Source organism: Mytilus trossulus, chromosome 2, assembly GCF_036588685.1.
Source record: "Mytilus trossulus isolate FHL-02 chromosome 2, PNRI_Mtr1.1.1.hap1, whole genome shotgun sequence".
In the NCBI taxonomy this organism is placed as follows: domain Eukaryota; kingdom Metazoa; phylum Mollusca; class Bivalvia; order Mytilida; family Mytilidae; genus Mytilus; species Mytilus trossulus.
This window is the reverse complement of record NC_086374.1, coordinates 19898894-19923960: the sequence shown is the minus strand read 5'-3', so window position 1 is coordinate 19923960 and position 25067 is coordinate 19898894. Positions and strand designations below refer to the sequence as shown.

Here is a 25067-nt window from a genome sequence, read left to right as displayed (position 1 = left end):
ATTGATCGTGGATTGTTGAAACTAGAGTATTGTCAATATAATATATAGTTGGAAGATAGTCTAGATATCGATTCTATAAACCTTTTTATAGGAAAACGCAATCTATTCTATTATAAAACACCTCTGAAAGGAATCATTTATTTACTGTTATATTTTACTGTATACTTTAGGTAAATATATTTGTTAAGTTGTTTCTATCACTTGGCCAGCTCTTCCTTTATTAAATACGTTGGATCATACATAGCTGTAGAGACGCTTATATTTTATTGCAAACTTGTGGGCTTCAAACTGAAAAAAATGTACGTATCTAGTACCCTATTGTATCTATTGAGGAAGAGAGTTATGTAACAATGTCCTTAAAGATACTGCTATCGGTGTTACACCTGGGACAATTCTTGCACTTTTTGAAGTCTTCTGTCGATCAATTTACAACTGATTTTGCAATCATAAAGTCCAGATGGCTCCAAGGTGTCTGAATCCCTTACCTCAGCCAATGAATCAAAGGAGATGCAGTATTATAGTTATTTCCCAATTGGATTATGCTCTTCTATCAATTACAGATGAGAAACAAAATAAACAAATAACTTGTATTGGCAAACATGCAACTCCCAAAACAGGTCTGGTCTGAAGAATATTTTTCTAGCAATAAACATGCAAAATGTAACTTGTTTTTTGCAGTAAGTTGATACCTCAAAATACAAATGGTTTACTATCATTTCTTAATAAGGAGACAGTTATTGTACTGTTTCTTATGAGTTTTAATGTAGGACTAATAATAAGAATTGAATGCTTCTTTTTGTAAATTTATTGGGGTGTAAAAGCGTTGACCGAAGTACATTTTGTATGAAGCGCGGAAGCAAGAATGAACTTCATTTTGATGCATTATCTGCTACCAATGAGCGGCGAAAACAACCAGAGGGACATTCAAACTCATTGGTCGAAAATAAACTGACAACACAACGGCCAAAAAATAAAAAGATAAACAGACAAATAATAGTACACAAGACACATCATAGAAAACTAGAGACTTAGCAACACGAACCCCACAAAAACTTGGGGATATCTCAGGTGCTCCGGAAAGGTAAGCAGATCCTGCTCCATATGTGGCATCCGTCGTGTTGCTTTTGTTATTACAAATCCGGTAAATAGTCTTATTCGGTAGGTCACACACGTGGAAATTGAAGGGGATTGTTGTTATGACACAAGGAATATATACAACCTTTCCCATCTATGCCCTATGACTTATTCAAATTGTTCTATATATATAGTAAGAGCTGTCATTTTATTTAGTCAACAGGAAGTCTAAACACACAGATTTTTGAAACGATAGAGAACCTATATAGCTAGGCCTTAATACAAATGTTTTCCCAAATATTCAGTATTCAAGAGTGGAAAAACTATTGTTGAAAATATTGTAAAGACTTCCGTTTTGAATTCCTTTCTGGTGGCATAATTAGCATAGACATACAAGAATGGGATTTAGAAGATCTAGGAAAGCTCTTATAATTATAAAGACGACAGATTTCAGGTGATGGCAATTGCTTGAACTTGATCCTGGACTGGGTGAGCTGAATAGTATACATATATAGTCCATAGTCCTTTTTTTTTTTTATAAACAACTCTTTTTTTCTTCAATCTGACCAACAGCTGCTCCTGCATCAATGATAAATCATCTGTTAACTCCATTCAAGATGTTACAACATGGCAGTGACTAAAAGCTTAAGACTCATCCTATTGAACAAGTCTTTTTTCTCCATGTTTAAATATTCAGATTAATGACCAGTAAATTCAAAACTGAAAATCAATTTCAATGTGTAATTAATTTTGTGTTTAAACCTTTGACTAAAATCAATAATCTGTTAAGATTCAACTGTTCTTTGAAGCAATTTACATTTTTCCTCCAATTACAGAGAATTGAAGTAGCACCCTTTGTAAACACAATACCCTCTCTCTGTGATATTACAGTGTGAAATTTGATATTTGAGAAAATTAAGGGTTGACAACAGTTATTATGTTTGGATGATTTGCAATTATTTTATATACTCAAACTTCAATGAAATCCTATTATAACCTTACAAACTTCTATTACTTGAAAGGAATATTGGACATTATTTAGACTCCGTCATCCAATTAAATCTATAAATATTGATGAGCTGGACAATGTCCATCTGTACTAAAGTATTTCATAACCTGAGCTATAGGATAATTAAGAAAAGCCAGGTGTTTCTTGGATAATACCTTGCAGCTATGTTTACATGGATTTTGTTTACCATTGAAAATAAACTCATCATAGATACCAGGAAATTTAAGAGATTTCTGAAAGAGATTTCTTCTTCCTCAAGTCCAAAAATGACCATGCATCTGCATCAAACAATAAAAAAGCCTTTAAAACATGTACAACAATGATAAGATACGGGTGTAGATATTTTTAGACATAATGCAATATAACTTTCTACTGTGTACTTAATGTAATTATCCTGAGGAACTACAGTTGATGGGGTAAAAAGTTCACATGGTTACTGTCCAAACCCAATAACCTCACATGTTAGGTCACAAATTGTAACCCAATATTAGTAAATGAGAAATACTGTTATACATCATTTTAATCAAGCACAAAATAAATGTATATATTCATTCTTCTTTCTATTTCTCACATCTGATTTCAGATCATACAATGATCCTTCTTTACAACATTCATACCTTATATCACAAACAATAGTCATCTGACACTTGTAAACAAATAAATACAATGGTCATAAAAAAACTGAAGGACAGATAAAAATTATCTTTTATGACTCCTTTTCTGACCAATCAAAAATAAGCAAATATGTGATTGAATGAGAAAGTAGATTTATGTATCTTATCAGTTCCAAATTTAAAGTTACCCTATTTATACACACAAAGTTTTAGTGAACTTTAGTATCAATTATAAATAAAAGCCTTACCTAACCAATACCCTCCCCCTCTTCCCAATTTTTTTATCAGATATCAGAAAATAATCAACCATATCATATTCCCCCAAATTGTGTTTTCTATCATGTAAGTTCTGCCATTAGTATACAAACGTTTATTGTGTAAACTTGACAACTGCTAGCACTATTTCTTAAGCTTTTATCAATGTAATATTATCATTAACTTTATGCTTGGTGTGAAAGCATTAGATAAAATAAGGAACAGAATTCAAAACAACAAAATAATATCCTTAAAAAATGTCCAATAAACAAAATGGTCTATCTCTAATTTGATGTTTTTCCTCTCCTTAACTACACTATCACATCAAGTCAATATTTACATTTTTACAGTTTTTAACAGTTCCACCTGACTTGTCAAAGTTATCATTCTAAAAACAGTTTTCTAAAAGTGTCCTACTTTACAATTATTACAAGGGAGACAATTTCATCGAAACGTAACTTTGCTTACATGCACATATGATTTCCCCCCAATCAAAATTCTTAACTCAAAACTTAGTGGATAAGCATTTACATCAAGATTAAAGCTTATGACAATATGTGTGTCCATATATGGACTTCAAAATATTTATTGAATTAAAAGGCAATTAAAATAATCGAACCATATTTTATTGTTTATACCATAACTGATTACAGGAAGTACTGTGTCCTATACTTCACTTTTGTAAATGCTGCAAAAATTAAAGTGTTTCTACTTATGAATGAATTCAATCTTCATTCTCAATTTTCCACATGACTCATTTTCGACCTCAATTTGTTTTTCACATTCATGGTAAAATTTTAGAAAAAAAAAGGTAAAAAATAAAGTTTTAGCATGATCATGGACATAATAATAATAAATATCATGGTTAATGAATAAGTTATGAATGAATATGTCGCAGTAGTATCGATATTTAACAATGCATGCATGTTACATGAGGGATCGAGCTTGAAGCTATTCTAATATTAATGAATGCATACCAATAAGAAATTCTTAGGGCTACAATTTCATAAATCAATACTTCTTTTACAACTTTACTGCAAAATTTCACTTTGAGATTTACATTAGTTATCTTATTAATCCATAGATTATACATCTCAAAGGCAATTATTGAAATATAATGTGCAGGCTTTTGTGCATGTTACAAAAACCCATTAAAGCAAATGCATTACACATTATAGTTTCAGTTTTTCAACCTTGTAAAGTACATAAATGCAAAAGTTCTTAATTTAGATTTAACCACTTCAGTCCTGCTTTCATAATATATAGGAATATTGTACAAATATTTGGGTGAATATTTATTTTTAGAGGGAAAGTTAGTTTTAAACGAGTGTATTTGGTATTTCATGAGCAATAGTATTAACACATATTCCTGCAATAACCCTATTATCATAATTAGTGATGGCAAAAACTTACAAAATAACAAGGACATTAGGTTAACCTTAAATTGCCTCATGTAAAACTTTAGAAGGAGATTGTGTAATATTGGTGACTTATATTATGTAATATTCAAATATTCATAACAGGACTATACATCCCGAATTATGATCTTTAAATTCTACTAGCCTATAAAAGTGAAAAATATAAATCTTTTAACAAACATTTTTACAGTAAATAATGTTCAATGTAATCAGAGACACTAAGTTATTTTAGAGAAATGAATACAAAGTCTTGCTGCCAAAGATAACAACATATATGATTTAAAGGGAAAATATGATGACATGAAAACATGAAATAAACACAAATACACAATCAACAGTCTTAACTTGCATACTTTTACTCTTGATCTACTCAAACTGACCACTCTCTGTTAAATCCAGTCAAACTGACCACTCTCTGTCAGATCTACCCAAACTGACCACTCACTGTTAGATCTACACCAACTGACCACTCTCTGAACAACTTTCTGCTTCACTGCCTTAGAAATGCAAGTATAACATTCAAAGTAAAATGGAAAAATAAAACTGACTTCATGGGGAACAATGAGAAGGGTTCATATTTACTGTGACTAGTAGAATTTAGAATTTTACTAAGGTGTATATCATGGGACAAAATCAAGTGTTTAAAGCATATGTTAAGTTTAAATAACACATCCATATGGTAACTCCCAAACAACAGGCATACATTTACATCTGTCAGAGAAAGTCCTTACATAAACTCCTTTTAATGGATTATTTCAATTTTCAAATGACTTATTTCTCTTGTTCTAGGAATTTTGCCTGAGTATTTGTTTGTGTGTGTGCCCTATCTGATCCATCTTATCTTTAACAAACATTTGATATGCATCAGTTTATGTTTTCTTTAATCAAATGAAGTATCCCCAAGAGGTTAACAAACATATTAACCTTGACCTTTGGAGTAATTTCCTGACCTTGTAAAACAAGTCTTTTTGTAAAAAGTTACAAGGAAATGTTCTCTGTAAATTTCCTTTAAACCTACACAAATGTATGAAAATCCTAAATCTATATTTAGATTTGAAATTGATATATGGATGCCAAAATTTACGCCCATATTTTAAAACAATAATGGTTCTTTGACAAAATGAAAACAGTAAACTATTTACTAAAACAATGGGCAACGTGAGATCATTGTAGGTTATTTTGTGTAGTAAATAAAAGTGCATTGGAAAATCCATTTACAATGCCCATATATACATAAAAGGTCAAGTATTTATATTAGTGTAAAAAGTTTGATTCTTTCTGTTTCAATTATAGTTCTAACAAATCTTTATTAAAAACACATAGAGAGAAAACACAGTTTAAAAAAAAAATGAACTGATTAACAGGAAAAAGCTGCAAAAATACGAATCTTTATACCCTAACCTAATTGTTTTATCACAATACATATTCTTAAGAAGTTTTAACTGTAAACTGTAAATAAAGAACAAATCCAGCAACATTTTCTACTATAAATCAATAAATAACAGTTTGTCAGATGGCTTGATTATTGTTAATAGCAGATTTTCGAATTAAGAATCAAATTGGTTTATTTCATTACATGCTATTCTGTTGTTATCTAAATTCTGCTCTTGAACAAAATTGATTTCTTTCAACTTAGGCCTTTAAGCTTAAAATTTATAACAAGAAAAGGAAACTTTGATGAAAGAAACTGTACATGACATTTCATTCACAATGTTTACCTTTAGGTGGCATATTTTTTAAAAATTAATTAATACCATTTAATATAATAACCTTCTTCTCGATTAAAGTCAGTTGGAGTTTGCATGTTTAAGGAATGGCAAAAAGGTGTTACAAATTCTCCGAGAGATGTGAATTCTTATTAAAAATATTGAACAATTTTTGAAATAATCCAAAAATTCATCAATTGATTTTTTTTCCTATTATACATTTTAACTTTCTGATTGACAGCCATTGCCTTGCCCTATTATTCATTCCTGAAGTCCATGTAATATCAAACAACAACAAATTTATACATCCTGCTTAAAAAAATGCAAATGATTCATACTTTCTTGTTATAGCATGTACATACGATTTAAGTTTCAGTTTTATAACATTTTATATATTGTGTAAGGACAAAAGGCGGAGGAAATAACAGTTGATTTATGTGGGAAAGATGTCTTCTAAATTTAAGTTTTTGGTACATTAAATTTAGAAATTTTGACATTTATGAATTTATTTGCGCACTTATTCTGATGTAAATTTCATCACCTATACTTTAAACTTAGTTTCAGTTGTGACAAAGACCAAACAAAATCTACAGTAGATAATTGGTTGATACATATACATGTATTTCAAATCTACCCTTTAAAATAAATAAACATGAAACTTGTCTATGCAATTTGGTCATTTAAAACTTGTACCTTAAAACACAGTTTACAAACAAAGTCACAACATCAAAACTTGGATTTTCCATATTTTCAAATAATTCTTAACTCCAAAAAAGTTCAATAAACTTGATAAACAGTATTAACAAAAGTTTTTTCTTTAAATGTAACATCAAAATATATTCTTACTCCTTTATTAAGATTATTTATTATTTGGAACTAAATCCCTATAGTCTTAAGCTTCCATTCTGACACATGCTCTAGTAATAGTCAAGTCTTTCTCCTTAGCTCCTTCTTCATCATCCACTGTAGTTATACATCCAATGAAGTCACCAGTTTCATCCATTTAACCTGATAACAATAACAAAACAACAACAATATGCCAATCAAGGCATTTTCACGTTCTTTGTAGAAAAGCACTTAACGCCATTGCGCCTATTACACCTATTGCTCCATATTTAACAAGTCCTTTCACATCCCATGGACTGTCATTATGATTCTGTCCTTGGTTATAGAATTCCACAAATCCTTGCTGAAAAATAGTAAAAAGGTACTTATAATAATGCAGTACACAGTATGTATTGCTTTACCTTATATGTACAATATGTATGCAAGCATTTTAGTTGTCTTATGATTAATATTTGGAATAGTAGTACATTGATGGACTGGCAGCATACATATTTCTCTAACTACACATAGACAAAAGGAGATTTGGGATATACATCAGTGAGACAGCAACCAATGATCAAATAATAACATGAAGATGTATAGATACAATATGACTTGTGTCAAGCTTGTGTACATGTACTTTTAGAGGAGCTTTTGTACAATAGGTCATGTACTTTTAGAGAAGCTTTTGTATGATTAGTCATGCATTTTAAGAGAAGCATTAGCTCCACATATCTTTATTTGTAGTTGTACAAACCTATTTATATTTTTGTATATACTGATTATAACTTAAAGTTTATGATCTAAATTTACTGTAGCTGTACAAATCCGATCGATATTACATATACATACATATATACAGTAAACAGTATTGTCATTGTAAGTAAAGTCAATAGCAATCAATCAAATATTTCTGAGACACAGTAGGACTTACACACAAACTTTTATGCAATATTGTCTTGTTTATTTACATATGCACATGCATCTGATCACCTAAATTTTCTGTAAATAAGGTACTATGGGTCAAGGTCTAATGTTTTAGTGGTATTACAAGTATTAGTCACATTTCTGAGAAGCTACTTATTTCTGTAGATAAGGATGACACAATGTACTATTCTGAATTTTAGAAAACACAACCAATGAAAAACTTATATAAAATCAAGTACAGACTAATTAATCCAATAAAACCTTGAGAAATTGTGTTTCATTTCAACCACATGACAATACTATGAAATCAACATCTAAACACATCAATCAATACAGAAAAAAAAATCATTTCCCACCTGGAGATCTTTTCCTGTTTTTTAATCACTAATGATTGATTTTCAAACTTTTGATTGATGTGGAGATTACAATTATGATACTGGAACTAAAGTTGTCAGCATTTTTAGATACCAACAGTACCATGGTGCCAGGATTTTGATTGATTGATTGATTGTTGGTGTTTTAGCTCTCTTATTGTCTACAAAGTATCATGGTGACAATATTTATTGGTGGACATGGTGTATGTTGCAGGAGCACCCAGGGGAGAACCATTAACTTTGGCATGAAAACTTACAATGCTAGTCAATTAAGAAAGAAGTCAAAACACCTGTCACATGAGGGTTCTAACACACAGCTTCATTGTTGACAGGCTTATGATACAACAGATGAACACATGGTCACTGCTGATCTGGATGTCATAGGGGACTAAATACACTTTTGTTATGGTTTTATAATTACTTTTTTTACATATTCTATATATACATGTTTATAAACTTTGAAACCATTAAAAAGTAAAGATTTCTGGATTCTTAGCCCAACTATATAAATTCAATTTGATAAACATATTCCGAAAAATACCAAGACAAACTAGTATGGTTTTACCATGATAAAATGTGAAAAAGAATTGTTTGTATTTAATATCAATCAGGAGAAAGAACTACTGTTTGTTTACATATCTTTAATCAGAAAATGAAAACCATGGCATATCTCCAATATAAAAATAGTGTGCACTAAAATCAATTTTTAGTTAAGAGTTTTCACAGGAAGGATAATTCTGACGCCCACACTCACCAAATAACACATCAGGAATATTATTGACTCAAAGCTAATGCTGTATAATTTTCCCTACAGTCCATTGAATTGTTTTATTGATTTTAGATTTTAAAAATATTCAATAACATATGTACATTAATCAAGATATGAATTTCATTCCATTTAATTTGGTCAACAAGTTCTTAATACTACAATAGCTACCCCATTATAATATTGTAAAGAGCAAGATGAAATGTAAAATTCTGAGATTCACGGTAATGCATGTACATGTAGGTAGCATGATACATGTACACTTATGACTTAAGTATGCAGTGATTTCTGGTCAGGTGTACATGTTTGTCACATTTTTTTACAATCCAAGTCCTTATTTGATTTGGACAAACAGTTTAGTTGTATTAAAGATACATTAACAAATTGTACTTAGATAGATATTTGTTCCTTTTGTACAATGATATACTACAGTGTACCCCGGTAACCTATACTGTGCCTTGGATCTGCTAATTTAAACTAAGTTTGTGACCTTGGCCTTTAAAATTAAAGTTTATAACCAAAATGTTTAAATGATCTCATAAAAGCAACAGCAAACAAAATGTAGTGACCTTGAACTTTAGGCTATAGATTCCATTATCATTGATGATTACAAGTAAGTGAGAACCAACTCTAGATATGGCTAGATTGCATTTTACTCCAGAAATACTCATGATATAAATGTACAGCATGCATGATTCATGGTATTGAGGGCAGAAGTAGAATTTGGTCACTTTAATATAACCTTGGAGATGGGTCGTTGTAATATATCCATTTCATACATTATGCAGTGACAAAAATGAAACATGAGACCAATGTTACATGATATCTTCATTCTGTGTATAGATCTTTATATTACTTTTATCTTCAGAAAAAACTAAGGGTAGTTTGTATTATTCAATGACATGATGACATCCCCAACAGTGGATAAAATTACATCAAGATAATAATTACATCATGCATAATTAATGTCAGATCATGATTTCCCTTTGTCAAACTATGTAAATAAGCTGGGATATTGATTCTTTACTATTTTGCACAGACATGCACAATAGGGATTGTCTTCAACAATATATACATGTACAAAGTATTCCAAAGATCATAGATGCCCACATTAATAAAAGTTGATTCATGTAAAATTGGTAAAACACAACTACTGGTACATGTATGCATGTATTTACATCAGTATTCCAGCTAGCATCTCGGGAGGAAGGGTGCTAGTTGTTTGAAAGGGCACTTTATCAGATCTTAGCGTGTTCATGTATGGTCTTTAAGAAATCTTTTTTCCTAAACATCAAATTTAAACAAGAGACCAAAGAGCTTACACCAATCATGGAAGTAATATTGAATATTAATTATTACCATGCACCAATCTACATTCATTATTTCTATAGAGCACACAACCAATAAATAGCTTAAACATTGGCAGCCATGTTAGGTTGCCTTTTGAGTCATCAAACATAATTGAAAAGGGGATCATACATTTCTCATGTACAATAATAAATTCTAAACAAGAGGCGGGCATGTCAAAAAAATGTTGGAAGAAAAAAAAGAAGAAAAAAAACATTAGAAAAACAATTTTAAGGTCTTTCCTCACATAGGGGAAAGACTTTAATGAACAAATCGAAGCATAACATGTACAGTACACTTATTATAAATGTTGTTCATTGATTAAGAAATTCAACCTGAAAAGTTTATATTATTAAGGTCAATCTGAATTCAGTCATCTGGAACAGAAATTAACACATTCAAATCAAAGTAGGAACAATACATACATGTACTGAAAACTATAGTGTGTGAAAGATGTTGATTACTGAACTGTGACAAAGTCAAGGTCAGGTGTCTTCTGCCATTAATATATTTATACTGAACACAAGAACACCTTTAACCATCATTCTGTAAACCAAATATAGTATACATGTACATGTATTTTTTCAGATTGTAAATGAAAATTTAGTTTGAAATTAAACTTGTAAACGTATACTAGAGGTTAGTTAATAAAAGGGATAGATTTTCATAGACAGGCCCTTCAATAACATGGTACCTGGTAGTTTACCCTTCTACATTACCAATAAGTAATTTGAAAATGTTTATATATTAAGGTACTCGTGGAATATCAAGATAATTAGAGTGAATCGTTCCTAAAATTATGATCAATTTTGGTCATAAAATTTTAAGTAAAAAAAGACCCGAACATTTCTTGTTCTAGTCCTAAATACATGTACAATGTATTTTTCTTTTTTTTTTCTTACCAGAAGCAAATTTTTGGGAGCCTGATTTAAATTCCATCAAGTTTATTTTAAGCATTATATAAAACATGATAAATGTAAGCATAGTTGTTTTATGACTAGATACATGCATGTACATGTATCTTAGGATAGTCACATTGCACACATGATGACATCCCTGTTTAATGCTGGAAATGGATGGATAGAATAAAATACTTCAAATGAAATGACTTTTAACCGACTTTATTTTCCAAGTTCCACCCTCTATATACATAATCTGGAAAAACCTTTATATAGAGATTGTATTTGATCTTTAATCAGGAATAAATTTAGAATTCAAGAAAGTGTACTAAACACACATCAAACTTAGGTAGGTAAGACTACATAATTATGTGAATGCCAATGTCATCAATTTAAATTAAATAGAATGAATGGAATTTAAACCACAAGTCAGACTTAGGACTGCCAGTTTTGGGTCTTTTGCCAAAAAAAAAGCTTTTCATACATTTTATATTTACAAATTTTACAATTTATGTATACCAGTATATAGTATATTGTGACTCATTGAAGCATAAATAAAAGAAACGAAATAGTAAGATTAAATATCTTCACCACCCACTCAGTACCAAATTATATCAATACACTTATGTGTGTACAAATGTAGTTAATAGTGATGTGTATCAGTTTCTATCAATGAACTTTCAAGTATTTTTTTGGGGGTCAATGTGGACGATGTTTTGCGTGTATATAGAATAACCTGATAATGGAAAAACCTTTTCGAACGGAATTTGCATATAGGTGCTTATTTTTTTTCAAATTCTTTTACATTCATGTTAAACTTTGTACATTGAAACTACTTGTTGACCCATGTTAAGTTTTAAATGTTTAAACTGGATCAAGTTTCATATGTTTTATATTTTAAGCATATTAAATTTCCATACAATATAATATAGGTAATGAATGGAACATATACTTATAAAGATAAGAATGCTAGCTAGCTGACCACAGGTATTTTGAAGGCCCTACCTTAAATACTATATACATGTATACAGCTACATGTATATATACCATAATGCTTGATTTGGACAAATTAATAAAGGGGGGAAATTTGAGGGTTCGAATACATGTTAATGTGCATGTAAACTTGTAAAATCACAGTAATTTTTTTATTAGAATAATATATATATTTATAATGCAATGGATCAAAAGAAAGGCAGCTATTAAATTGTATACATGTACATTTGTACATTGTATATAACATGTTGATAGAAAGAATCGAAATATAAATTAACAGGTTATATAATATCTTATTTTTCATTTAAAACTCTGAATGTATATAATAAACAGAAAGTAACCTATTTTCACTTGTAAAGCCAATCCTTATTTGTTGGCCTTGCCATATCCACTGATTTCTTTTTAAAAAATCAGCTGACGGCACAATCCTTTACATTAAGTGTTTTGTGTGACAAGCAACAAGATAATATGATGCAATTCTAAATTTAGTGGAAATGTACCATCCATGTACATGTATAAAATGAAATTGCTAAAGGCAATTACACAAATTCTTTTTTGATGATTAATTTATATATGTTGATGAATTAACATGTTTGTTACACTGTCATAAATCACATGTTATTAAATAGGTTTGTACCTTTGATCCATGATTATTAGTTACCCAGTTTCATATTTACAGAAAGTCCATATGGACATGTTCACTGTATTTTGTATGCATACATGTACCTGTATCAAGGCTACCTTTATGGATTTTTGAAACTGTTTGAATTGGTTTTAGAAAATGAATTATTTATCTAAATAAAAGAATGTCTTTGGGACCCAGATCCCCCCTCTTGTAAATAGGCAGGTCACATAGTGTTAATGTTCTAATTCAAACCTATATGTATGGACTTTTTGTGGGGGATGTTTGAGAGCTCTCATTGTTCAATTACAAACAGTTATATATGGGATAACTTGAGAAAGGTGAAAGTGTAAAATATGCCTACTAATAATACATCTTTAGCTAGCTGCTTATTAATTTGAAACACAATTTAGTATGATACAAGTCAGTTTCAAACTTACTAAAAACTTGATTTTAGTGTTTTAATATGATGTTTGACGAAATAGATGGTAGGTATGAACAGTACATGTAGAAGTCAATATTTATCTGCAATAAATATTGATGACCATGGCCAGCTATATTGGAGAACTGCCAGGTACAATGTAGCAATTGATGCTGATTAGGCAAGTTGCCAAATATTGATTGTAATTTACTACATTATAGTTTTTGATTAAGTTTAGGCATGCAATGATCAGAAAAAACTAAAAGTATGTTAATATTATATCAATATTCATGATTATATCGCCATTTGTTGAAGGCTGTATACCTACATGTAGAGTAACCCGACCGTGCAAGGGCTGTATAGCCAGTCAAGGTCGTTAAAAACTTCCATTTGTTGAGTAACCCCGAGGAGTAACCTACACATTTTACTTGTATTTTTAGACTTCGCTGTCATTTTGTCTCTGGTGAAGTGTCATCTCTATGGCAATCATACATATCTTCTTATTTCTATATAGAGCTGGGCACCGGTGATCTTTTTCCATGATGATAATAAATTCTTTAAAGCATAACCCTTAGTCTGTTCTAATATTTTTTACACACTATTACATTGTACCATGACTTTATATAGCTAGGGATTGTGAAATATAATTACTCTGATCATCTATACCCCTTTATAGCAGCTAAGTTATAAAATAAAAACTAATGCTGTAGTATCTTCTTCCGGTAAGCGGCCACCGTCAACTGGTTGACTATTCTGCCACATTTAGGAGTCAACGCATACATAATTTTGAAATTTAATAAACAAAAAAGAATGGGTAATTGACATGTTCCATGTATTAATGTCAATAAATCTAAATGTTTATTTTAGATGTAAGTTTTAAAAGATGTTCAATTTATTGTTTACTAGGAAGCATGTTATTGAATGGTCGATCAACCGTGATGACAAAGGTGACAAAGGAAATAAGTGGGGTCTTTGTTGTAGGTCAATCGAAGGTGCTAATACCTACCCAACCACCGTTATCTGTAATCCATTGCTCTAAACTATTACACAAATAGGTAGATACCCAGTCAACAATTGAATCCACAAGTTGTGGCATTCCTCTTTGTACACATTTCACTGACAAAGACCCTCCAAAACCGAAAAGAGCCACAATCCTTCCCCAGTTAATATTTCCATCAATAAATAATTCCTGAACAACTCTTTGAAACGTTGGATATGCAGTAGCCTCAGTTATGTGTAACTGATTGACCATATCGTCAAACTGAGTCTGAAATCTTTCTTGGAATTCATCTCCAAGTGATCGTAATTTGAGCTGAATTTGTGATGGTGGCAAGTCTAACGTAGGACAGTTGTCCCACCGCATTCCATGTTTACGAAGTCGGTCGTTAATAAAGTCTGCCACCAAATATCGTGAACTAAACTGGTTCATTTCAATGTTATAGTTTAAACTCGTCGTTTACATCCTTCATCTTGATTTAATCCATCCTTCTACAGATACAACCCGATATAACAACACTACGTCTGCCGACACGTTCGGATTCTCTCGTTCTTATCAATGAAAACTGTTACCGGCAGTAACAATTGATGTACGTCACAATCAACTAATTATCTCTCTTATATCTGTTGATAATGTTGCAGTTCTCACTGCACGTTTGAATCCTTTCTACATAAAATCAAATATTCGCCCTAACAATAGTCAGTGTATTAAATTGTTTGATCACATTCCAGACATTCCCACTCGAGCTTAATGTTAAAGTTCAAAGGTCATTTTTCATTCATTGATTTCTACGTAAATAATCAGCTGACTATCAACATTTTTCGCGGTTTTAATACGAATTAAAAATTTGAAGAGAATTAAAACTGTAAATACACTATCAATCAACAACTCTTTGACATTGATCATTATAATAACTTGATAATGACAGATAGTATCAAACATATACTACATATTTCCAAGGATTTGTATAAGATAAATTATGTATTACATATGTCTCTTTACTGCCGGATATTTTTATTAAACGCGACTGTCTCGCCCTGGGTCTCGCCTAAGCCTTCATTTCAAGTTTTTAATCTGAATGAATATATCATCATAAATGATCAGAGTCTTGAACTGAGATCCGCTTCGGTTTAGCAAATTACAAAATAGGTCGAGGTTTGTAAAACTGTCATAAACAAAATTTCAATTTCAGTTCCGGGACGCCCGTTTCACTGAAATACTACCTGCATTGGCGGATCGGGGGGTGGGGGGGGGGGGTTCCGGGCGTTGGAACCCCCTTTTTTGGACGATTAATGCATTTGAATGGGAGCATATAGTTGAACCCCCCCCCCCTTTTTTACTCTGGGTTGGGAACCCCCTTTTTAAAATGGCTGTATCCGCCCCTGTATCTGCATTGATAAAATAACCCGGCTAAATTAGAATTATGCACCTTGCTCCTTATTACTAGTTTATGAATGCTCAGCTGTTTGACGCCAACAGCTATTGAAAGTCAAAACAACGGCGAACGAAAAGTGGAATAAGAGCTGATACTGGAATGTGTTAGGAAAATAACACTGAAACCATGGAAAAGGACACTCCGTGACGGACCCAAAAGGAGGGGGGGGTCCGGGGGTTGGAACCCCTCTTTTTGGGACAATCAATGCATGATTTAAATGGGGACATGTGGTTGGAACACACACACCTTTTGTCCTGGGTTTGAAATGACTGGATCCGCCCCTGACACTACCTACGTTTTACCGAGACTGCAATGCCTACATGTTAAATATTTACACCAGAAAATAAACTTCCCAAATCAAGATTTGAGATTTTGAAATATTTCGACTTCAAATTTTCATTGACATTCATTTCATTGCGCATTATTGTCAAAACAACATTTAATGTATTATTTTAAAGCTATGCATAACATTTCTTATTATTTCAGCTGCTTTTCCTTTTCTTTCATGTTCGCAGAGATACAAACACAAATAAGCGAAGAGGCATCATCACATAAAACACTTTAGACTGACACATATAATGTATGGACCGATGATTTGTCCCTTGACATACGTTATGGACCTTTGTTTACCCTTGAAGCACTACAGATTGTAAGTTGGTCTCCAATTTTGTTTTAGCTAGACATTCTGACGACAATTTCTCATCAGATGGATGCAAATAGAAATACTACACAGAATGGACGTGGCCAGGTACTTGTATATAACCAAAAAAAAAAGACACTTAAGTACAGCCTCTGAGAAAACTTTGCTGTTACTGACAGCTAGTTAACGCCACTTACAACTAATAAAAATCATGCCTCTTTAGACTAAATTCTTGTATCCCCATTTTATGGATTTTCTCCAAACTTTGTAAACTTTGTAGAGTGCCAGCTTGGAAGTTATCAAATTTACTCTATTATTTTTGATGATTTTTAAAGTTTAGTTAATTGTTCAATTAAAATATTCATATAGTTCATCTAAATATGTCTTATTATGTTAATAAACATTTTCATTCCTCCAATTTTTTTTCAATAAATTGTAAAAATGTTTTCATTTTCTTTCTTCTTTAAATTCATAATAATTTAAACCCTTAAATTTTGCTATTTTTTCTTATTAAAAAGTGATAAAATGTAGCAATTTCATCAAGTTCACTAACTATTTTTTACAGTAAAATACTTATAAAAACACCTCTTGTTATTATATAAACATTCATTGAAATATTTGTGCTGGCATTCAAGGAATAGGCAACATATAAAATGTTGGCATTCGAGAAAGACACCGTAAAAAGGAAGTCTTGTCCGAATTTTTAATAGGTTTTTTTTTGGTTGCTTTAATCACTGACTATCTCTTATTCACATAGATTTCACAGCATACTAAAAGTAACATATGACTGATGGCCACTTATAGTTTCCTAAAATTTATTATATGCATGCTTGACCTATTTTTGACCTTATGTATCCTAACACCAAATTCTTTCAGTGTATTTGAGGCTCTTCATAACCTTCCGTATCCTTACAATACTGAACACAAAAACTTGATAAATGCAACGAATGGTTAAAGATAGTATGAAATGGACCAACACATATAATTAAAAGATTGTTTGTCAAATCGTATCTGCGATAAATGGAGCATATATAAACAATAATTGAAATGACCAACATTTTTTCGCGACACATACTGGACACATCTTTAACGCTATATCATTGTCAATCACTGAATATCCCGGATGATTGAATATATATATTCAATATGATTCAATATGTCTTCGTATCATGGAATGTAGGTCACAGTGACCAACTTTTTCATTTTCTGGGGATATGTCATGCCCTCAAGATGCATCTCCATGTCAATATAAAACAAAAGAACACGTTGTATGATTGCCAATGAGACTCCACAAGAGACCAAAATGACACAGAAATTAACAACAATAGTTCACCGTACGGCTTTCAACAATGAGCAAAGACCATACCGCATACTCAGCTATAAAAGACCCCGAGTTTTAAATCTTAATTTACTTGCAGTGTAATCGGCATTTGAGAACGGTTCAGTGATATTAGAACTTTAATATAAAGAAGTGAATCCTCACACCAAGTAAGATATTTTTAGGCCAGTCACCTAACTAGTAACTAACTGAAAATAATATCGGAATGTCAAACTCAAATGCAAATCAATGAAGCGTAAATTGTAAGTCACAGAACCTAGTTGTGGTACTTATTCTCGTAGAAGAGGACACTTAGGGTATACCATAACCCCTATTTGAACTCCATACGAAGTAAAACCGTACCCACTAAATACAAAATTTTAAATAAGATAAACATTCAATAAGATAAAACTTACCCATCCACCGTGTGTTTGTATCCAGAGTGATAGATTGTTGTCTATATAAAGTGTTATCCATTCTATTACAGAATCTATAAGTTGTGGTAAATCACGTTTCATACACTGTGTGGCTAATGATCCTCCAAACGAAAATAGGGCTACAATCCTCCCCCAGTTAATACCCCCCTTAAATAGTTCCTCCAATACTTTACAGAACATAGGATATGCAGTGTTTTCTGTTATATGTAACTCGTCTATAAGATTTTGGAACTCATTTTTGAATCTTTCTTCGAATTCATCTCCTTTTTTTCTAAGAGTCCGATGAACATCTAGTGGTTGAGGAAGGAGTGAAGGACATTGATCCCACTGAACCCCGTTATTATTAAGTCTGTAGTTTATATAATCCACAACTAAATACCGGGTCCCGGTTTGGTCTGTATTATTTTCCATATCAAATGACGCCCGTTCGCCGAATATGTATTCCTGTGAAAAATATAGTTACGTAAATCCACCGTTAAAAAACTGAAATTTCATTGAATATTCACATATTTACACAATAAGTAGGAAAATGTTTACTATGAAACACACCTTCTAATATCATAAACAAGATATTGAATCACCTGACTGGTTTTAACTATAAGTTTAACTATATATATATACGTGTGCGCTTGACATTTAAGTAAATATATGTACATACAGTAAAACTTATGTTGTATACTATTGATATACATTAACCTTCGTAATAAATGAGAAGGAACGAACTCTCATCATCATATTTGATGTTTAGCCAACTTTCCAGCTTTACATAATTATATTCTGGACAATAATTTTGGATAAAAGGTTTAATAAAACTTTATTATAACCATTTGTACATGTTCATAATATTAAACATACAAAATTGGAAAAAAACATATTTAATAATTGTCAGTAAAAACCAAAAATTGACAAATTATCCTAAACAAAATAGTTGCTAATGACTTGATTGCAAAATACGGGTTTTCAATTAAAAATCTGCAGATAAGTTCACGAGTTTAAACGATTTGTAAAAAGTGCAACAATAAGCAGTTCCCTTTTATTGCTGACATCGTATTTATTAACTACATAAGGACGGATAGGAGTGCCATATTTTACATAAAATGGTTACCACTTGTTGAATACTAAAATCTTTCTGTACAATATCTTTCCAATCGACCCTATAAATCCTTGAAAACGATTAATATCACCTTTTAGACGAATGCGTACACGTGAATTTTACCCTAGTTTTTCTTCTCATTTTGAGATAAAGGACCCTTTTTGTTTTACAAATTTTTTTTTTTTCTTGTTTCTATTGCTTTACAATTCTCATTTTTAGTGAGAAAAAATTATAATCTTATCAGGAGCTAACGGAAAGACCGGTTACTCCTTGCATCATAAAATTGTCATGGATAAAGGGTAATGTTCTGTCCAAACGTCAATGAGACAGTTACTCAGAAAAAAAGAACACATAGACAGTCTAGAAGTTATATAAAGCTTAGGAACAATAGGTTTCAACTCCGTGATATAGATTGCTGAACCCGTATTTGACATACCCTCTCGATGTTTTTGTTTTTTTTATGTTCTTTGACTTCACATTTTAGTTGACTATTCCATTTGTATTAATTTGATTCCACTGATGATACTTGTCTATTCGTAACAAACATAGGCGGAAGAATTACTTAAAAATAAAGATATAAGCCTCTGTTGATGAATTTTTAGACGATGGACGGATTTCTGGTTTTGAATAAAGACAATGTATGTGCACTGTAGTTAGAAGGAGATTCCAATTTGTTAATATTTTTTTTTAGGAGGGAATGTGTCAACAAGGTTTTGTATGGCAATTTTCTTTTAAACATTGGTCACACTGACATATTAACAAGGATAGACCGAGAAATGACGTGCAGGAAATAAAATAAAATAAAAATTTTAATTAAAACAATGGTTTTATAAGTTTTAATAATTAGATACGAATAATCGAAAGTGTGACTTTTAATTCAAGTGTATTTCAAAGAAAAGACAAGGAAATGACTTGTTTGTACTCTTATCAATCAAATGACGATCGTGGTCATCCATATCTCATGTTATGAATTCTTTATTATGCGTATTTAATGTTTAAACTGAAGATAGAAATGATGAAACTTACATCACCTATTTTTTGGCGACCACCAGAAAAAGAAACATGTTTACTAAAGGGTAACATAGATAACTAGACGATGACATAAAATGTATAAATATATCTTGTCGCTAAATAATAAACAGTTTAAAAAGCTGATTTTTTAATAAACATGAAATTTTAAAAAGTGCATGGTGTAAATATGTAATTAATTCCAGCTATATTCATTAAAAAAAATTGTACTGACGTAATTTGTCGAATCAAACAACGTGAAAGCTTTAAACTTCTTGGAATTTATCCATGTATATTTTTATAAAATTTTCATTACAGGTATATTGACTCCGTTTAGACATAACGGTATAGATCGTCGTATACTCAGTTTTTACTAATGTAATAAACAGAAAGCTTCATCTTTCCTTAAACACTGCACTTGGCGTAGTTAAAATTACAATATATCTCACACACACTGAAATAAATCTCTAAAACATAGTGGGTTAATTTATAATAGTTTGCCTTATTGGTTCTTTATCGAGAAAGGTATACTATAAACGGTATGTAAGTTAACTATTCAAACACTTTAGAGGTTAAATTGAAGTTCAAATGCAAACGGATTGAATGAGGTCGAATTATGCACTTGCAAGTGAACAATTCATCATCAATGTTTCTAAGCTTTTTGCAAATGCGATAAATTATTTCACTATTTCACTTTCATTAATGATCGAACAAAAAAAAACCGGATTCCATATTTTTTTTTTATATCTCATAGCTAGTGATCCTTTAAATCAGTGACGGATCCAAAAGGGGGGTCTGGAGGTTGGAACCCTCTTTTTTGACGATCAATGCATTTGCTTGGGGACATGTAGTTGGACAACCCCTTTTCATCCTGGGTTAGGAACACCTTTCTAAAAATGCTGGACCCGCCCCTGCTTTAAATATTATAATGCGATGCACAAAATTGGCATCTCGGCATCCTCGTGCCTGATACAGTCAGGGATGTATCCATATTTTAAGTTATAGGGCGCAATATTAACTTTCACAGAGCGGAGCGAGGCCAAAACTTTGTTGTGGTAATCAGAATAGTTTTGAGTTTTTATGACATTTTGGCACATATAGTTAAATGGAATGAGTATAAACCTTTCTCGCTTTTCTTCCACGGTCAATGGCCCGTTCCGCCAAACTTGATCAAACCTAGTAATATACATGTCATGCATGTATACCAATCAAGCGTTTTAGATATATGCAAATATATTTTATAAATACTAAGATTCCGACACAACAATAGCGTCATACTTATTATGTGGTAGATGTATACCACATAATAACCAATAACTAAAAGATAAAGATAATTTCAGACTAACTTACCAGTAAAATCTTTAAACAAGACATCTGTTTCCCGTTTATGTCGATATCTTCTTATTATTCAATCTACAAGGTCAAGATTGAAAACGAATTTATTTGTTCAGACAGAATAAGTATTGTATTTATTAATTTATGAAATGCACATTTATACCCATGGGGGTTGAAGTCATATACAAACAATACAATACAATACAATATACACAATGGAAAATTAACATATTAAACATCATATATATATCAATTGGTAAAACAGTATAATAGTTATGCAGGCGTTGTGTCCACTCCCCTCAGTACAAATGACTTTTTAATGAACGGAACAGTAAGCTGCATAATATCAAATGAAAATAGAATTAATTGTAATCTATCTGTTTCAGACAATTTAAAGTATTCTGGACATATATTATAGATTGTGGTTTCATAATCCAAGGGTGGTCTGGATCCATAACGTGATCCGGCAAGGAACAGGAAGAAAATTATTTAAAACCGCCATCTTCGGCACTATAGCACCGAAAGTCGCAACATGTTTCGCGATTTAAGGATAGAAGTGGATCGAGATTTTGCCGATTTTTCTGCATTCGAAGAAAACATCGATTGTGAAGGCAATTTTTTGTGTCGTTTTGTAAACTGATTTTATTCCCATGGTTGCACGGTTAATATTTCGTGCATCGATGTCCTGTTACGAAACAGATAGGTTAAAATTTTGGACGTGGATGCAGATTGCTTTTATGTTAAGGAAGTTTGCTTGCCATGTTTTGGAATTTTTGTCTGATTTTCGGAATCCTTTGGTTTTATCTATTTGATTGCATTAAAATATTTTGCCCTTTGACCCCCATTTTTCTATTTATAAAACTTGTATGTGTATCATTATAAGCCATCTGTAAAGTCTTATAAAATCGTTGTTATTTTTAAATAATTTTTGAGAACTTAAACATGTCAATGATAAAGCTACGAAAAGTCAAGAGAGAATATTTTCCCGCCAAAATAAACTAGTATTATGAAAAGTTTGTTATTTTGAAACTACGTAGCGAACTTCCTTAAAGTTTTATTTTCTTATTATTTTGGAAGCTCGCTTGTCATGTTTTGGAATTTCGGTCAGATTTCCGAAATCCACTTGTTTTATCCATTTCAATGCCTTAAAAATTTCCCGGTGACCACCTTTTTTCTTTTTATAATTCTTTTACATGTATATAATAATAAGCTGTCTGTTAAAGTCTTATTTTTTTTATTATTTCTACAAAGTTTTTGAGGACTTAAACTTGCCAATGATAAAGCTATATGAAAAGTCAACAGAGAACATTTTCCCGCCAAAATTTCAATGGCTAATATCTAATATCTCGAAAACAAGTTAGTTTTCTCGTTTGAATTGTTTTACTTTGTCTTATCGGGGCCTTTTATAGCTGACTATGCGGTATGGGCTTTGCTCATTGTTGAAGGCCGTACGGTGACCTATAGTTGTTAATGTTGTGTCATTTTGGTCTTTTGTGGATAGTTGTCTCATTGGCAATCATACCACATCTTCTTTTTTATACGGAGACATATATATTTTTTTGCTCTTTATATTCCTTTATTAATCCCCTATCAATATATGCTGGCTGCTCGAGAAAGTCGTTCTCATTACTTTTTAAGGCATGTTTTCTTATGTTGCCTACGGGTTGATTATTGTTGTTGCTCCTGCTTCAGAGAACTTTAAATATAAAAAATAAGGAGATGTGGCAATTAGATAACTAACTACCAACCAATGTTCAACAATGAGGAAAATAAGACATATCGTATAGTGGGCTATAAAAGGCCCCGACATGAAAAATATGAACCGATTCCATTGAGAAAACTAACGGCCTTACGAAAAAGATGGAAATTTGTCATTAAATTTATCGGTAGCAACGAAAAAACAGAAATAAGTCTGAAATCTTTAAGAGAAAAAAATAATTCATTTTCTTATTCTACATAGTACAATGTTTATTGAAACTTTCTCATCCGACTGATGTGACCAGTCAGTACATCACAAGAATGATTACGTGTACACTTCAATCTGTCTCATTGACAAGTACAGTAAGGCGGAGATAAATCGTTCACCACCTAACTTGTTATTACCTCCTTAGCCATTTAGTTTAGTGGATTTTGGTCTTTGAAATTAAAATAAAGAAACGATTAACGTGAATGTTAATAAAATCCATTGATAGACTTACTGAAATAGGGTGGTCATTCACTTAAATAGCATCGTTACTTGTATCGTTAGTATTTTCCAGTTTGTTTACAAGCGACATTATAGAGGGCATTTCGATCTGCCTCATTCATTCCAACAGTACGTTGTTATACATTTCACGTAGCAATTTGTATTTTGTGGAGAATTTTATATTGACGTCTTCTACTTTTTTCTTTTTAATTATTATAAAATGCAAAAATACCAATGCATAAATGGTTTGGCAAAACATGCACATTGCGTCCTGTGTCATTGGTAAAAACTTAAAAAGAAGATATACTTGAGTTTATATCTTACCGGTTCCGTCTGATCGTTTTACCAGATTTATATGACTACATTAATCAAAATCATAAGGATCTTTCCTATAGGAATTACATCTAAGCGTACATTACTACACATTTACTACTGATGGTATTATTATTATGTTCCACAGGTTATTGCTTCCATATATGCAAATACTGTTTTTTATACTAATTTGTATGATCATTTTGTTAAGTAAAACAAAAGTGATGAAGGTGTAAAAATAGCTTTTGCTGGACACCTTGTCAACTCTTGAAATAAAGATAATTTATTTATTCATTTAAAGATAGTTTATAGCGATCAACAGTTACATCCATGTAAGGTCAGTGAACGTCTAAAGTAAAGTCAACAACCTAAATTCGATATAACATTGGATATTTAACATTTCGACATTTTTATTGTTTGTTTGTAATTAGATAGACCTAATGTTTTCTGTTCAAGGTTGTAAACCATCGTACTGAGATTACAACTGACGACTGATACCAATTGTGTACCTTCGAAAACGATAATTTTAGAGATTAAGAATGACATGGATGTAAATTTACCGTAAACGTTGTTACAACGACAAATAAAACACTTAAAAAATGCCGTTTAACTAGGAGTCCACCCTACTAGTTTGTTGGGAAATCCGGTTCGACACGCTTATAGAAGTTGAACTGTTATCCCCTTAAAGAAGAACACGAATAATACAACGAAACACTTCTTTAAAAAGAAATTCAAATCAATTGAAATAGTATTGCTTAAAATAGTAGATCTCAGAAATATCTAGTTCGGTTTTTATAATTTCTTTCCTCACGAAAGTCAAACTGTGTTTATATATAGAAGGAAGAACTTGAGCCAATTTCTCGTCACTTTTTGTATTTTTTTTTTTAAACATGATCTCAGAAATATCTAGTTCGGTTTTTATAATTTCTTTCCTCACGAAAGTCAAACTGTGTTTATATATAGAAGGAAGAACTTGAGCCAATTTCTCGTCACTTTTTGTATTTTATTTTTTAAACATATACAGTACCAAAATAGTTCAATTACATGTTGTAGGTGT

General features: G+C 31.4%; 1 protein-coding gene across 3 annotated transcripts in view; it reads right to left on the bottom strand.

Annotated features, from left to right (window-relative positions):
* Positions 1–2585: 2585 nt before the first annotated feature.
* The window catches only part of LOC134706701 (bcl-2-like protein 1), a 28125-nt gene continuing 5643 nt past the window's right edge, over positions 2586–25067 (bottom strand). For 2 of the 3 annotated variants that reach the window (XM_063565877.1, XM_063565876.1), the window contains exons 2-4: positions 21529–21591; positions 18057–18521; positions 2586–7265 (exon numbers count right to left, since the gene is read on the bottom strand). In XM_063565877.1, the coding sequence (XP_063421947.1) occupies positions 7131–7265; positions 18057–18521; positions 21529–21552 (624 nt within the window). In that variant the 5' untranslated portion in view covers positions 21553–21591 and the 3' untranslated portion in view covers positions 2586–7130. Of the gene's footprint in view, positions 7266–14256; positions 14994–18056; positions 18522–21528; positions 21592–25067 lie in introns of those variants that run through there. The other variant, XM_063565878.1, reaches the window with a different exon arrangement.